Consider the following 16,333-nt stretch of genomic DNA (forward strand, 5'->3'; position numbering starts at 1 on the left):
TTGCGCTTATCGTAAAATGTGAATCCATACATACATACATACATACATACATACATACATACATACATACATACATACATACATACATACATACATACATACATACATACATACATACATACATACATACATACATACATACATACATACATACATACATACATACATACATACATACATACATACATACATACATACTAAGGGAGGTCGATTTTGTACTTTTTTCAAAATTTTAACTTGCTGTGCCCTCAGATAGCTGGGAAATATTGTCAGGAATTCGGAACAATCTTTCTTTTTTTTTCTACTTTACTCAAATTTTCCGCAATTGATTAGAAAAATTCAGTAAAAACGTCAATTATTCTAAAAATGTGTTTAACAAATGAAGGATATCATAGAAAACTAGTAGTTTTAAAGTTTTCGATTTTTTAGATCTCTTGCCTACATCTACAGTTAGAATATTGTTGTATCGTTACAAAGAAGCAAAATAATTGCCGAAACTTTCCAGTTACCACAAATTTTACGCTTAAAAACTGAAAAACAAACCTTATTACAAAATTCCTAATTTTTTTTGGTAAAAATAAAAACTTTGGCGTTGCTGATTTTACTTTCCACCCATCAACTAAATACTATTTTTATAATTAAGTTATATAACAGTCGAACATAGAAGTTAGTGTTATATTTTACAGATTTGCAGGAACCGGTATAAAAAGGTTGCAAAAGTAGCAGCTTTGATCCCCAACAGTTTAAAAAGTAATCATACCTTTTATTGAAAAAATAGTTCTTTTAATACTAAAAGCTAATCGAAACTCAATTAAGCTCAATTAAAACCATTACGTTTTTCTTATTTAATTATTTTTATTCAAATTACGTATTATAAAAAATAAATTCAGCACGCAGGGTTTATTTAAAGCGTTACAGCTAAACAAAAGTATATGGTTTTTGCCTAAAAAAATTTAGTTTTCAAAATATCCTCAGATCCTATTAGAGTGCATTGCTTAGCCTTAGCTATTACCTAGGTATAATCTAACAATATTTCCAAAAATAAGCAACTAAAAAACAAATTTTTAACTAAAATTAGTTTTAGCTTTAGGTAAAATAAAAGACTTTAAACTTAGAAAAATTATATTATTTATGATAATTTTTAATCATTAGCATTTAAATTTATTATAACAGGAGTGTTGAGAAAGTTAAAAACAAGAAATACTATATATTATAATCTTTTTTCGAATAAAACTTTTTCCTTAAAATTCGACTTTTTTGTTTTCCTACTGCTAACTCATGCCTATTCTGTAAAGAATACGCTTTTTTTGAAACTTCAGAAACAAGCTTTACAGCACGCTCAACAGACTGACTGTGCAATGGAAAGTCCCAGCCAAGCTCACAAGGATCTGGTTTACATTCAATTGTATTAAGTAGTTCCTGATAAGTTAATCTTTTAGTAGCAGGAGGTTCATAGATCAGTTTATCATCAGAAACCAGTTCTGTCCATGTATCACACTCTATTTTAAGATTTTCAATATTTGGGATTTTGTTTATTCTGATGCCACCATATATTCTATCAACAGGGGCAGTTAAAGGATTTTCTCGGCATTTTAAAATCAACCTAACTGCTCTATTTCGTACTTCTTTCATATCATTAACAAGAAGGGATAAAAGAAAGTTTTCTGGGAGAAGACAATACGCATTTCTTAAAACAACAGGTAGTATAATGTCTTGTATAGTTTGGCTAAAAGTCTTTATATTTTTTAATGTTGTGTATAAAATACTTGGCCCTTCAGTAAAGTTTTTTGATTTCTTAATAGCAAACCAGGTTGGGCCATATTCTGTCTGTATGTACTTTACTATCTCTTTAAGTACAGGAGTAGGTTGTTCTGTTCTTGTATACAAAACTAAAATTCGTATAGCTAATGTTAGCCACCTGGCATGATTAACAGGACCAACTTTATAATAGGTGTAAATTGGATTTACAGCACCTTAATTTAAATAGATTTTTTTTCTTTTTTGAAAACAAATTATAATAAGAGTAAACATCCTTAATTAAGCTGCAGATTAAATTTTTTTAATATTTTTAATATTATGCTTACCTGAACTTATACCACACACATATTCCAGCAATAACCTTTGATCAGAACTTAAGTCATTGATCACACTCTCTTCTGGAATGACTAAAGTAGTCAAGACAGGTTCAAACTTGGCAATTGTTTTACAATGATGGTCTTGTGCTGCGGCTTTTCCAATTTCACCTGAAAATGTTTGTGGAGTGTTTGTACCCCCATCTAAATGTGCTAAAATATGGCGCAAAGGTAACTCATTGCTATGAAATGCACATCCAATTTTATGAATTGTTCTGCCAAGTTTCCTTTCAAGACTGAAACAAAGGCCAGTTTTATACCCAGTGTTGACATTTGTATTGTCAAAAACAGTTCCTAACAAAGAATCAACACTATTGTATTGTGTTAACACTTCAAAAGCAGACTGAGCTAAACTTTCTCCCGTTGCATTTAAAATGTCTTTGTGTGCCAGATATCTACCTTTCATTTCTCCTGATTCTGCTGTAAAACTTAGATGATATGCCTTTTCAGTTAATTTGCTTTTTTTGAGACTATCTGGTAACATATTTCTATAAACTAGGCTACCTTTATCATCTTTACTATCACATCCAATACATGATAGATTTTGGACTGTAATATCATGTTCAGCAACAGACTTAAGACAAACCCTTTTTTTAGCTCGGTCCATTTTACTCTTATCTAAAACATCAATTTTATCAGTTTTAGTAATAATTCCAAGATCTTTCATAAGTCCGTTGCCAAGAGCTGCTGCAGCTTCACTCGATACTGCATAGCTATAAATTTACAATGAAATAAACAACTTTATGTAAAAACATACATTAATCAAGTAGATTATAAACAAATTCAAATATAAATTGCTAAGACATCCATAAAAACACCAATTTAGTCTTTTAATTGTATTTCTCATAGAAAAGTTTTTAATAACACTTTTTATTTGGAAAATTCCTGAATAATTAAAGACTTTAAGGAGAACAGATTTAAAAGAAAACTTCAACAACTAAAATAATAAAACAACTGTGTATTATGAAATTATAAAGAACTAAATAAACTAAAATTTACTAACCGAACACACTCTAAAGCAAAGCTATCAAGCTTTCTTAAATTATATGTTGAAATAGCAATTGGCTCCATATATTCTGAATCTGCTGATGATTCCTAAAATGAAACATTTTTGGATATTAGTAAATTGGATATTAGTGTGAGTATATATATATATATATATATATATATATATATATATATATATATATATATATATATATATATATATATATATATATATATATATTTAGTGACAAAAATATAAGCCTATTCTTACTGAACCAGCCTCAAAATTTATATCAAAAGAAGAAGATCTGCAGTTATCAGATGAAGGTACTTTAATATTTGGAGACTTTCCTACTCTTCTTTTCTCTTTTTTTACAGAGCTCCAATCTATTGGCCCTAGCTGCATGTTGCCTCTTGTGCCATTTCTTGATCTTTGGTCTTTGATGTATTCTAGTTCCTCAAGCGGAACCTAAGAAAATTTAAATAAAATATAAATTTAAACTAGAGAGAAATAGACAAACAAGTAGATTAACTTTTGTGAAGGAAGTTCAAAGAAACTCTATTAAAAAAATTTAATTCTTAACTAACCTTGTTCTCTGGCGGACAAACACATAAAAAATGTTTACTACTGCAGGTTAGATTTTTGCATTTGACCCTATCATCATGACAGGGAACTTCATCTAAATTACATCTACAGGCAGATATATCGTATAAATTTTCCAATACTTTATATGCTGCAATAAGAGGTCCTTTTTTGCATTTTTTTCCATTGATAAGTTTCATTGTGTTAAACGTTTTGACCAACTTTAAATAAATTGACTCATTTTTTGTCAAGGGCAATTTTGGATTTACATTTAACCAAATTTTCACAAGTTCTTGTTGGGTCTTATCAATTATGTTAGATTTGTATTTAAACTCAGATTGTACGAAATAAAAGTATCTATAAATGTCTCCATAAGTTGGTAAGTCACTTACAGGAAAATCACTTTTTGAACCTCCAATGAGTTTTTTAGTAGTTTGTCTTGTTTTTGGACCCATTTATTACAAGTTTTAACCAAAGGACTTTTTAAATTATTATTAAATTATTCACCCGATCGCTTTTGTTTACAATTTTTCTTAAGAAAACTTTTCCCGCGTCTGCAGAAATTTTTAGTTTCTTTTGAATTACGCATTTATTTTTCAAGTTGTAAAAAATGAAAAAACTGTAGTTATTCTCCTAAACGCGAAAAAACTGAAACAAATTCGTTAAAAAACTTTAATTAGTTCTTTACTAGTTTAAAAAACTCTAGCTATCTGAGGGAACAGGTAAGTCGACTTCAAAAATCGACCTCCCTTAATACATACATACATACATACATACATACATACATACATACATACATACATACATACATACATACATACATACATACATACATACATACATACATACATACATACATACATACATACATACATACATACATACATACATACATACATACATACATACATACATACATACATACATACATACATACATACATACATACATACATACATACATACATACATACATACATACATACATACATACATACATACATATATACATACATACATACATACATACATACATACATACATACATACATACATACATACATACATACATACATACATACATACATACATACATACATACATCCTTACAGTGTGGAAATAAATGATGTCCGGTCAAGTTGACTGACTGATACCATAACTGCTCAGTCAAATAAAAAAACCTTTTTTCTGAATTAGTTTTTACCTTTGTAATATATTAGTGAAATTTGTAAATTAAAAAAAAATTTTTCGATAAAAAATAACTCACTTATATTACTTTTACAAACTAATTTAAAAAAAAATTTTTTACACCTTTTTTAAACGAAAGTTCTCAAAGGAATTAACTGACGTTTTAATTGACAAATGTGCAAACTTAACTTCCGCACGCTTGTCAATTGTGCCCATAATTATGAAAGTGGTCTAAGTCATATATTTCTTGTTTAGAGATATTTAATAATTCGCATTTGAATAAGTTAAAAAATTCCGTATAACGTTGTAATTACAACTACTTTTTAAAGGTTCATTTTTGACGATATCGTAAAAATTACATTGAATATATTTAGTTTAAAATCATGTCGTGTGAAATAAGTGATAAATTCATTTTTTCTTTAAATTTTGACTTGTCCACTTTCATAATTATGGGCACAATTGAAACATTTGTTTTTGAAACGAGTTCTCGTGCGCAGAGTTTTTCATTGAATTTAAAAAAATTTAAACACTTTTATTTATTATATTATCATATTTATAAGGTGTTAATGTTCTATTAAGTCACAAAAAGTTTTATCCGCTGACTTAGTATGTTGATTTTTGAAAAGGCTGATTTTTTAACTTTTTTTTCATAAACTTTCGTTAAAGAGCTATTTAGAAAACATGCACAAATGAGTAATAGCGAAAAGATAAATCCGTTAAGCAAATTAAATTAGCGTTTTGCAAACTAAGAAATATTAAAGACATTTTTCCAATATTTAAATGATGTAAAGAACGACCACTATACGTATTATCGAAATATATCCTGGCTATTTGTAATGCCTAAGGGCCATGACGTCATCAATATTTTAACTTTATTTTACTTTTCTATGAATAAACGAGCCGGATAGCGAGATCTCACTGTTTTTTGCCGAGATGTCGGCAAACGGGCTGATTAATTTCTTACATAAATTTGTACGCGTGCGTATAAACTCTTACATTTTTTAAATTTGAAAGCTCCCGCTTAAAATAATAAATTTAATAATAAAACTAACAACTTCCGTTTACTTAAAATTTTAGTTGTTTTGCTTTTATAATTTATCTAAGATCCAGTATCTTTTAATTAATATAAAGTAATAGCAACTTTTTTATCTGCTGATAGAGCTCTAGAGTTAGGCGAAAAAGGGTCAGGAGATAAATAAGGGCTAAAGCCCTGGGTTTACAGTTAAATTTGATTTTCAAAAATGGGTGCGGACCTTTAACCTACCTTGTTTATAAAAAATATCTATGGGTTATTGCAATAGTATCTAAAAAATAACATATACCTCATATTGATGATTTCTATTTTGAATAATAAATGTTTTATGTAAGAAACAGAAGGACCTCAAATTACGTTTTTTGAGTATAATTTTTACTCTGAATATTTTTCCTGAGTATGATTTTGAGTATGATTACTTTATTTGATAAATCACTTTGTAAACCCAACCGATATTTTGTGCGTGTATAGTTAGTTTATATTTTTGACTTTTTTCGAAAGCGTTTGAAAATGTCAGGAAAAAATATTTCTTACGAAACATGTTGCTGCTTTGAATGAAATAATTGTGGACCTTACATGCGATCTACTCCAAATGTCGACGAAATGTTTGAAACTCACAAAATGTTTGAAAGAAGCCAACTCACTGAAAATATACAACCACATCTTACAAACCTAAAGATAATTTTTCAATTTTAGTAAAAACTTTTACTTAAATGGATTTATAAAAATATCTTGTAAATGCTAAATTTAGGTTTTAATAATTAGATTTTGAATAATGAAAAAGATAGTAACAAAGTTATAAAATTGGTTTTAAGGTATTAAATGTTATGAGTTAGCTTGTGATTGGGACGAAAAATCTCTGATTGAAAATCGATTAAACAGAAAATTTAACAATGTAGAGAAAACATGTGCATATCATTGCTACACATTAGGAATAGGATGGAAACAAGGAAAAAAATGTATGCACCCTGATCACAAACTACAAACAGGGAAGAAAGCAACAATAGGGCGATCCTCACCAATATCTATGACACTTCAAATATCTTCCTGTTATAATTCATACTTTCCAATAGGTTCAATGATATGTGATCGTCATTGAAAGGAACACTATTCCGAGACAAAGAAAAAAGAAACAAATATAGAAACTGAACTTGAATCTACATCAGCAGCATATGATATTGATTTTTTACCAGATGAGTTCTTACAAACTCAATACTTCAAATGAAATCAGAAAAAGTATTACAAATTGTCTTGGGACCAGTCCAATTAAATTCCAGTTTAAAAGAAAAATTGAGCTCATCAATGAATCCACAAAGCAACAAATGCGAAGGAAATATAAACGTATGGAAGAGGCCTTGAGAAATAAATTTGTAGAATGCATTGGACCTGGTTAATCGGAAGAGTTTTTGAAAGTGCTTGACGGTAATGAAAATACCAAAACAGAAGTTCCGGATGAAATTGAAAAACTCGTGGAAATGTATAACAGTGACGCAACAAGTCAACTGGTAATTTTGGCATTTATTGATCATAATAAATACACAAACCAATTTTTATGCGACACATTTACATGCACAAAATATAAAATAGAACTTGCCAGAAAATGGAAGTCCTTGCAAAATGGGTTTGTACCACCCCAAAAAAATTTATTTACAAGAAGTAGACTTTCAATTCCAAAATGTGAGCATTTTTTAGATTTTCTCTTCTCAAGTGGATTATTATAAGACGTTTCTTATGGTATTTTCAAAACAAAGTATGACAGTGGTGATGTTGAAACTATAGCCCGTGCCATTTTAACAGCAAAATACAGTCATACCATTGCTTTATATTGCGAAAGCTGCAAAGAAATTGGATACGAACCTCTGTCCGAATCAAGTTTATTGCGAATACTAAATGCAATTAAACCTTCTCATAGAAAATGTGTCGCTGGTTTAAATGACACGGCTGCTGCTGGGATGAACGCATTTGCAACACTTGAACAGTTCGCAACTATGTTCAATAAAAAATCAACTGTTGAGAAACTCGAAAGATCAAAAAGGTATTTAAAAACTAAATGTAAGCTTCATTGCAGCGATTAGGAAAATGAAATTGCAACACATACAACTAGATTTGTCCTTTCTGATCCTGAAAACATTAAATTGCAATCATGTAGCATTTTGAATGATTCTGTATGCTATAAATGCAATGAATTATTTGAAGTTTTAGATGAAGTCAACCAAATAGGAAACGAAAATAATGTTAGTGATAATGTATTATATGACATTAAAGTTTTAATAAGCAGCATCACAGAGTATATGAAGCACTTACTAAGAGATGCACAGCAAAAAAAAGCAAAGAATAATGCATATAAACAACTAGATGACAAATCAGCACTTTGGTTGAAAGACTATTCACAAAAAATATTGCCCGTGAAATTTCGAGAGGGCCAGAAGGACTACTTTGGAAAGAAAGGCATCAGTATGCACATAGATGTTTTTTTTACAAAAAAAGAAAGACATTCTCAAAAAACACGTTTACCTAACAATTGTGTATCGATGCGATCAAGTTGTTATCTCTATTGCTGAATCAGTTCTAAATCAGTTTCGCCTAGATGAGCCAGAAATAGTAAATATTTTTGCAAAATCAGATAATGCTAACTGTTATCATGCTAATTATTCAGTCGAATCTATGTACAAGCTCTGCAAAAATAAGAATTTTAAACTTCTACGGTACGACTTTAATGAGCCTTGCTGTGGAAAAGACCAATGCGATAGGGAAAGTGTATCCGCTAAAACAATATTGAGAAGTTATGTTGACGCTGGCAATGACATAGTAACAGCAGAAGATGTTGCAAAAGCAGTAAAATACGGATATGGCATCAAAAACCCAATGGTTAGCGTTGCAAAAATTGAGAATGTTACTTTAACTGGCCCTAAAATTCCAAATATAAGCAACTACCAGTCCTAAGAGTTCCAAGAAGACTACATGACTTTGTGGCGATACTATGAAATTGGAGAAGGAGTTAAAGTGCTATACAACAACCTTTCAGTTGAAACATCAAATGAATTGATTGATCCATTCACAAGTACTGAAGGAAACTTTCAGCGAAAAACTCACGGAAAAAATAAGAAAAGAAATTATGATTTAAATACACTACATTTTTGCCAGGAGACAGGTTGTATGGAATATTTTAAAACAATTATCGAGTTAGAGGGACATATGCTGATAGGGCAGCACAAAAGATCTGAAGAATTTTCTTCTTTAGATAAAGTAAAAAAGATTTACTCTGAAAAGATGAAAGCAAATTCGCAAGTTCATTCAAATTGTATAACCGCATCGGTTAAGATCACACCTACCCCAATAAACAATATATACTCTCAAAAGTTTAAAAAGTTAGGTTGGGCATTACCAACAAGAAAGACGTTTCGTTTTTCCATAAAGCAGAAAAAACTACTTTATGAAAACTTCATAAATGGAGAAAATACAGAAAAGAAGATGTCACCAGAAGAAGTTAATACACTGATAAGAAAATCTCTTACCGCGGATGAGTTCGTTTCAAGTCAACAAATAAGATCTTTGTTTTCTAGATGGAGTAATCTATTAAGAATTGGAAAATTGACTGCACCGACTATTGAAGAAAATGATAGCAATGAATTTGAAGATGAAGAAGCCAAGAAATATCAAGAAGAAATACATAAACTTGCAACTGAACTTTCTGTTATATGGAAGAAAGATGATTGGGTGGCAGTTGTTCACAAAAATCAATGGTATCTAGGAGTTATTGCAGAGGTAAACGAAAAAACTAAAAAGTTAAAAGCTTATAGTATTGATAACAGTATTATAATTTAAATCATTATTTATTATAGAAGTATTATGTTTCATTATGTTATTCATAGATTTTTTAAAATTTGTTTTAATATTTTCAGATAGATGAAGACGGTATTGTAGTTGACTGCATGAAGTGTATCTTTTGGAAAAAATTGTTATCGATGGCCTAACCAGAAATATAGCATTGTATATTCTGATGACTACATCTTATGTTAAATAAGTCCCCCGACTCCAATTAATCAAGCTGGGGATTACTTCTTAGCAACAAATGATTTTGAAGAAACCATGTAGTCACGAAAAATGCGCCAAATGACTAAACTTTCATTTTTGAGTTGGATTTTGCGATTAAGCCTTTACTTGCCCATAGTTTTTTTTATATTTTACGGTAATTAACTAGTTGAAGATTTATAATTAAAAAAAAATTATGGGATTCCCGCGGCTTTAGGTGAAAACGAAGATTCAAAAAGACTAAAAATAAATTTTTGCTTACTTTTGATGCATGATATTTAGACAGGCCAAAGTCTTTGTTTTATCTAATTTATAATTTTTAAGTCTAAACTAGCCAATAAACGATAATCAAAAGCAATTCCTAATTTAAAGTATTTAGTTAGTACTTTTTTTAACTTTAAAAATGCTTACGGCACCATTTAGTCAATATTTCTAAAAACTTAGACAAACTTTGACATCTAATATCAAGAGAACCAATGAATATTTGCTGTAGAAATTTTGGAATTAAGCTTCTTATGTGAATATCAACAACAAATAAAAAAATTAGTGATTTTGAAGAGGGTCAGTATTGACCCTTGCCTGATTCTTACAGAAAGTTTCTCTTAACTCTGAAACCAAATTCATGAAAAGAAATCATGAAAGGCTAAAATTTGTTTTTCATTCATCAATGGGAGCTACACCAGTTATTATATCATGGCACCATAAATCAGTTCTGCCAGTTTTAAACTAGCAACTGCGATTTTTTTTTTAAGGCACCTCTCTCTTGCTTGTTTCATCTTTTGATCATCATGATCGTTTTCGTAAAAGAATAATATTTAAAAAAGAATCAAATTTAATTTTGTGAAGCTTATACAATACAATTAGGCTTTTAAGAATCATTATTTGTGTTATAATACCAGTTAAACATATTGTTAAAATGCAATGTGTTTTTTTGTCGCTAGCTGCCATCTTTAAAGTTATTATTTTACCGATAAATAGGCCAGCCCTGTTAGAAAAAGCTAGGCTGACCTCGATATCATTTTTTATTTTTCTGGCAAAAATTCATATAAAGGCAATTTTAAAACTGGCTCGTTTTCCGAGCTAGCTCGGCAAACGGGCTAGCCCTTGTCCATTTAAAACAGGCCCTAAATTTCCACAACTCAATTTTTTTTTTACCGGTCAACTTTGACCGATAAAAATTCATTTTGAAAGGCCAAAATAGCAACTTTTGTTCCAGTAAGTTGTTGAATGTTGATCGTCCGTTATTTTTCACTCTGCATACATTCGATACGTACATCGGCGCTATTTAACTTTTGCACCCCCTCCCCTCTATATTTATTTGAGATAATGAAAGTTCGTCTTCCAAAAAATGAAAACGTGTAAGAAACAATACTTTTAAGACCAATTTAAGGTAGTACACCCATTAAATATAACTTTTAATCTATATTAGTTCAAAGTTTGTTATCTTCAATTTTTTTTCATATGGTAGGGTAGGGCGGGGCAAGTTGAATAATTTTTACTAAATCTTATAGATCTCTTGAACGGTGCGTCGGATTTACATAATTTTTTCATTATTTAAAAGATTTTATCTGCTAAAAATTGCTTAAGAAAAAGATATCGTTCTAAGATTTGTTTGAGAAAATATTCCCTAAAGTTTACCAAGCTGCTCAACCTACCCCAGCGGGGCAACCTACCCCCAGCGGGGTAAGTTGAGCAGGTGTGTAGGGAAAGTTAAAAATAAAGTTAGTCAGTTAAAATTTTTAATTCTGAACTTTTGACATATATTTTATTGACTAAGTAATATTTAAGTAAAAGTATTTTTAAAAGAAGCGAAAATTTTATAGTTTTAAATCACATTAACATGTTTTTTTAAAAAATAGGATTTTAGATATTATTTTAAATTGTTAAGAGTATTTAATAATGATTAATTTAAAAGTGTTTATTGACCTTAAAATGTTTACCCAACGAAATTTGTTTTCCGTATCCGATAATGCCGTTTTATTAACTTATTTCAAAACTGCTCAACTTACCCCCGACTAGACTAGGTGATACAAAAGTAGGTTATAAAAAGAGTTATACTACTTATGGAAAAATGACTAAGTATTATCGAAAGTCAAATAAATGGGTAAAATATCAACACTCAACTGATGCCAATTAAATGTTTTTCTAAGAATCGAGGAGAAAAATAGCAAAAAATTTTTTTTTACTTTTTTGGTCCAAAATTGAAAATGTGCCCGTACATCTCACTTGACCGCAGTCCAACAACCATTTGATGCGCATTGTATTACCCTTTTATATACCTATCTTTCATTCGTTAGATGTTTTGTCATTTGATGCGTAGTTTTTGAGATATTTTAGTTGCCCAACTTGCCCCTATGCTCAACTAGCCCCGCCCTACCCTATATATTTTATCAACTTTTTATAAATGGAAATTTGATTAAGACTAACTTTTTAAAAGAAAAATAGTTTGCATTTTTTGAACTTTGCATTTTTTGATGCTGAGTCATCATAAATTGTCTAAAGTCTTACATTTTGTTATTTTAAAAATATAATATGGACTTTGTCCATATTATATTTTTAAAATAACAAATACCCATAATATATTTTTAAAATATATATATATATATAGTAAGAAATATATTATAGTAAGTATGGGTATTAAGGCCCGGCGGTTAATAAGGCCCACTAATCCAAAGTTAGGGAAAAAATAAATTGTGAAACTTTTTTTCGACATTAAAATATTAGAGTTATCTGGTTTTATCACTGGCAGCAAAAAAAAATCAGCATTTCTTTACCGCGCATTCGACAAAGGTGGGCCTTAATACCCATACTTACCTTATATATATATATACATACATATATATATATATATATATATATATATATATATATATATATATATATATATATATATATATATATATATATATATTAGGATATTATCTGAACTATATTTAAAATAATATATAGTTTCAATCCGCAGCCTTAATTTCGATATGCAGGAACTTAAAAATATGTTGTTTTTCTTTTTGTATTAAAGCAGCTTGATTTTTTTTAGAGCATGAAGGTTAACCGTTAAACGGTTAATAGGTTAACCTTAAACTTTAAAATTAACCTTAAAATTTTAAAGGTTAACCTTAACACTTAAAATTAACCTTAAGTTTTTAAAGGTTAACCTTAACCCTTAAAAATAACCTTAAAATTTTAAAGGTTAACCTTAACCCTTAAAATTAACCTTGAATTTTTAAAGGTTAACCTTAACCCTTAAAATTAACCTTAAAGCTTTAGAGGTTAACCTTAACCTTTAAAATTAACCTTAGAAAATTAACCGAAGTATTCGGTTAACCATACAAAATAACTTTTGTACGGTTAACCGAATATGAATTTTTTTTAAAGTGTATAAACTAGAAACAGTGTTGCAGTTTAAAGACGACAAAGTCTCATGCAGAGGTGGTGTTTAACCCCCCCCCCCTTTTTTTTTTAATTTGGCATCTATCTAGAAGAGAGAAGTTAAATGAATTTAATTTAATTTAATTATCTGTAAGAGAGAGTTTTTCTCTTTTCACTTTTACAATCAGTGCTTGTTTAATAATTGTGTTGAAAAGTTCTACATATATATATATATATATATTCAACTTCAACAAACTTCAAATTCAAATTGATCAAGTAAGAAATTTATTTATTTATTTAATTTTTTATTTATAATCACATTATGTTTGAGGGTATATTTATGTGCGTCACCTTAAAACAGTAATTTCTAAAACATCTTTTTCAACTAAGCACTGAATTTCTTTCCAAATGATCGCTATGTTTTTTATCAATAAATTAAAATATTATTTGCGAGTACGAAAATCTTTCTTTTTGGCATTTTGGAAATTTTGTATTTTCATTTTTTTATGTGACCCTAGCAAAAAATTACTAATTAAGAATCATCAAATAAATATAGAAGAGAAACATTTCGATAACAATTTCTCATTAACTAATAAATATGTTTTTTTAAAACAGCAACTAAAGAACCGAAATGATTGATTTAGAAAATATACCATATATTTCAGAGATCCAAAAGTATTTTGGTTACTTATAATATTCTTGATTATTTGCAATAGCTATTTGTTAACATGTAACAGTTTTATGAATTTTTAAAAATATAGCGCTGAAATATTTTTATACAGAATATAAAACTTTTAAACTGTGTCAACAGTTTCACGAAACTACAAATAGGGAATTTACAACCTAGTCCGCCCCCCCCCCCCCCTCCTTCCCCCTCCCGTCAAACAGATAATCTTTTTTACTTGCAAATATTATTTAATTGCTTTCTAATTAATAGTTTCTTTTATTACTTTCAGTTTCATCATCATCAATCATCATGCCAAAAAAATCAATGATTTGGGACTTTTTTACAAAAACTGATGATTCTCATGCTAAGTGTAATGAGTGTGGCGCGATCCTTGTTTCAAAGAATGGCTCAACATCAGGTATAGGGAATCATCTTAAGAGACATCCTCAAAGTTTAATTGAATTCGAGCAAAGAACTGATTCTCAAGCAGTCTTAAATTCCAATGGAGCAAAGAGACACAATGATAGTGAAAGTGATAATGATGAAGACTTCATTCATTGTTGTAAACGTGCTCGTTTAGTAATGACTCCTGGATCATCAATATTACCTCATCGATCAACAAATACTCAGAAAACTCCAAAAACACCAAGAACAGCTCGTGTTGTAAGTCAATGGCCCAAAGACCATCCTGAAAATGTGCAAATAGTTACAGAAATAACTAAGTGGATCATAAGGGAACAGTTGTCATTTAAGATAGTTGATAGTGAAGGATTTCGTACAATATTGTCACTGACAACAAAGGGAAAATATAACCCTATCTCATCAACTTCCTTGTCCCGTTTAAGAATTCCAAAATTATATCAACTTGTTCAGAACCACATCTCCAAAATTGTGAATGATGAAAGGCCCTATCTTAATGGTGCTGCTTTTACAACAGACATCTGGACTACTCAGTATAATAATCTTTCATTCCAATCTTTAACTCTTCATTTTATCAATAACCGGTTTGAGCTTAAACGTCTTCTTGTCAAACTTGATTATTTCGGAGAAAAACACACGGGTGAAATAATCTTGGAAAAACTTGACTCATTGATCAAAGGATTGAAATTGGAACAGAAAACCCACACATGGGCAACAACAGATGGAGGTACTAATGTAAAGAAAGCTATGCGCCTCAGCAAAGCTAGCCAATTACCATCGATAAATGACAACTTGTGGTGTGCTGATCATCAGATTCATTTGATTGTCACTGATGCTTTAAAAGCTGTTCCTGCCTGGAAAGAACTTTCTTCTAAACTATCTAAATTGGTTGGCCACTTTAGACTGGCCAAAAATTCCAGTATCTTGAGGAAAATAGCTCTTGATTTTAAGCAGTCACGAACTAAACTGGTACAGAATGTTTCAACAAGATGGAATTCAGATCTGAAGATGTTGCAGTCAATTATTGATCTTGAAGGTTGCATTGCTAAAATGGCTGAAACATCTACAGTCATTGAAGGTTTCTTGCCAAGCCTGGATGAAATTCTTATCATGAAGGGTGTTTTGAACTGTCTTGAACCTCTTGAAAAAATGTCTAGAGCTCTTTGTTCTGACAAAGAACCAACTATGAACTTGGTGTTTATGCAACTAGTCAATGTTAGGAGAAAGTTAGTATTCTTTGGTAACCACAGTACTCTTACTTGTGTCAGTGAGATTTCAGAGAAGCTTGTTGAAGGATTAGATGCCCGATTTCCAAATTCTGGTATTGAAACACCAGAATATGTAATGTGTCATTTTCTTGATCCTCGTTATAAGGGCTCTGTTATCAATTTTGCAGATCCTGAGAAGTATGAATTGATTAAGGTAACTGCTGTCCAAGCCATAATTGATATGAAAAAGCGAGATGGTTCAGAAAGTCCTACTAGTAATGAAATCTCTTCACCAACACTACTGGAGTCTGAAGAAGATGAACAGGAAGATGTTTGGGAACAGGCAAATAAAAAACTTTATGGGAAACAGCAAAAAAGACAAAATTCTAAAGATGACTCTCTAAAGGAGGCACAAAATGAAGTAACGTTATATGTTGAAGAAGGCTGTGTACACAAAGATTCAAATATCCTTCAATATTGGAATAACCAGCAAAATAAATTTCCATATCTAACCAGACTAGCCAGGAAGATGTTGTGCATCCCAGCATCATCTTCTACATCAGAAAGAGTGTTTTCAACAGCTGGAAATATATTGACAGAACGAAGAAGTTGCCTTAGCATTGACAACATTGAAATGCTTGTTTTCATGAAAGAGAACATGAAAGAAATGAAAAATATCACATGGCCTGGATTTGAAAAGAATGAGAATGAATAA

General features: G+C 30.0%; 3 protein-coding genes and 1 pseudogene across 3 annotated transcripts; 3 read left to right on the plus strand and 1 right to left on the minus strand.

The window, feature by feature from the left end:
- Window positions 1-1,201: 1,201 nt before the first annotated feature.
- On the minus strand, window positions 1,202-4,400 carry LOC145185690 (uncharacterized). Its single transcript, XM_090075282.1, has 5 exons — window positions 3,708-4,400; window positions 3,391-3,588; window positions 3,136-3,227; window positions 2,085-2,845; window positions 1,202-1,973 (listed from the first exon to the last, which is right to left on the minus strand). The coding sequence occupies exons 1-5, from the start codon at window positions 4,155-4,157 to the stop codon at window positions 1,204-1,206; spliced, it is 2,271 nt and encodes a 756-aa protein (XP_089931408.1). The 5' UTR covers window positions 4,158-4,400; the 3' UTR covers window positions 1,202-1,203.
- A 3,988-nt stretch (window positions 4,401-8,388) lies between these two features.
- LOC149876523 (uncharacterized) lies at window positions 8,389-9,387 on the plus strand (annotated as a pseudogene).
- Window positions 9,388-9,393: 6 nt separating this feature from the next.
- Window positions 9,394-9,896, plus strand: LOC149876524 (uncharacterized). The gene is made up of 2 exons (XM_090075151.1): window positions 9,394-9,687; window positions 9,825-9,896. The coding sequence occupies exons 1-2, from the start codon at window positions 9,394-9,396 to the stop codon at window positions 9,894-9,896; spliced, it is 366 nt and encodes a 121-aa protein (XP_089931277.1).
- Window positions 9,897-15,157: 5,261 nt separating this feature from the next.
- On the plus strand, window positions 15,158-16,333 carry LOC149876525 (zinc finger BED domain-containing protein 4-like). The gene has a single exon (XM_090075280.1). The coding sequence runs from the start codon at window positions 15,158-15,160 to the stop codon at window positions 16,331-16,333; it is 1,176 nt and encodes a 391-aa protein (XP_089931406.1).

The sequence above is a fragment of the Hydra viridissima genome, unplaced genomic scaffold (genome assembly GCF_058129835.1).
Source record: "Hydra viridissima isolate aposymbiotic clone 2 unplaced genomic scaffold, HvirCarnegie_v1 scaffold_19, whole genome shotgun sequence".
NCBI lineage: Eukaryota > Metazoa > Cnidaria > Hydrozoa > Anthoathecata > Hydridae > Hydra > Hydra viridissima.

Bases quoted from the DNA above. Each gene is read 5' to 3' on its own strand.
- LOC145185690 (XM_090075282.1), bottom strand. From the start codon at position 4,157: ATGGGTCCAAAAACAAGACAAACTACTAAAAAACTCATTGGAGGTTCA. The intron at 2,846-3,135 runs GTTAGTAAATTT...GTAAATTTATAG, and splicing joins TTTGCTTTAGAGTGTGTTCG to CTATGCAGTATCGAGTGAAG. The intron at 1,974-2,084 runs GTAAGCATAATA...ATTTAAATTAAG, and splicing joins TGTGTGTGGTATAAGTTCAG to GTGCTGTAAATCCAATTTAC.
- LOC149876525 (XM_090075280.1), top strand. From the start codon at position 15,158: ATGCGCCTCAGCAAAGCTAGCCAATTACCATCGATAAATGACAACTTG.
- LOC149876524 (XM_090075151.1), top strand. From the start codon at position 9,394: ATGTCACCAGAAGAAGTTAATACACTGATAAGAAAATCTCTTACCGCG. The intron at 9,688-9,824 runs GTAAACGAAAAA...TAATATTTTCAG, and splicing joins ATCTAGGAGTTATTGCAGAG to ATAGATGAAGACGGTATTGT.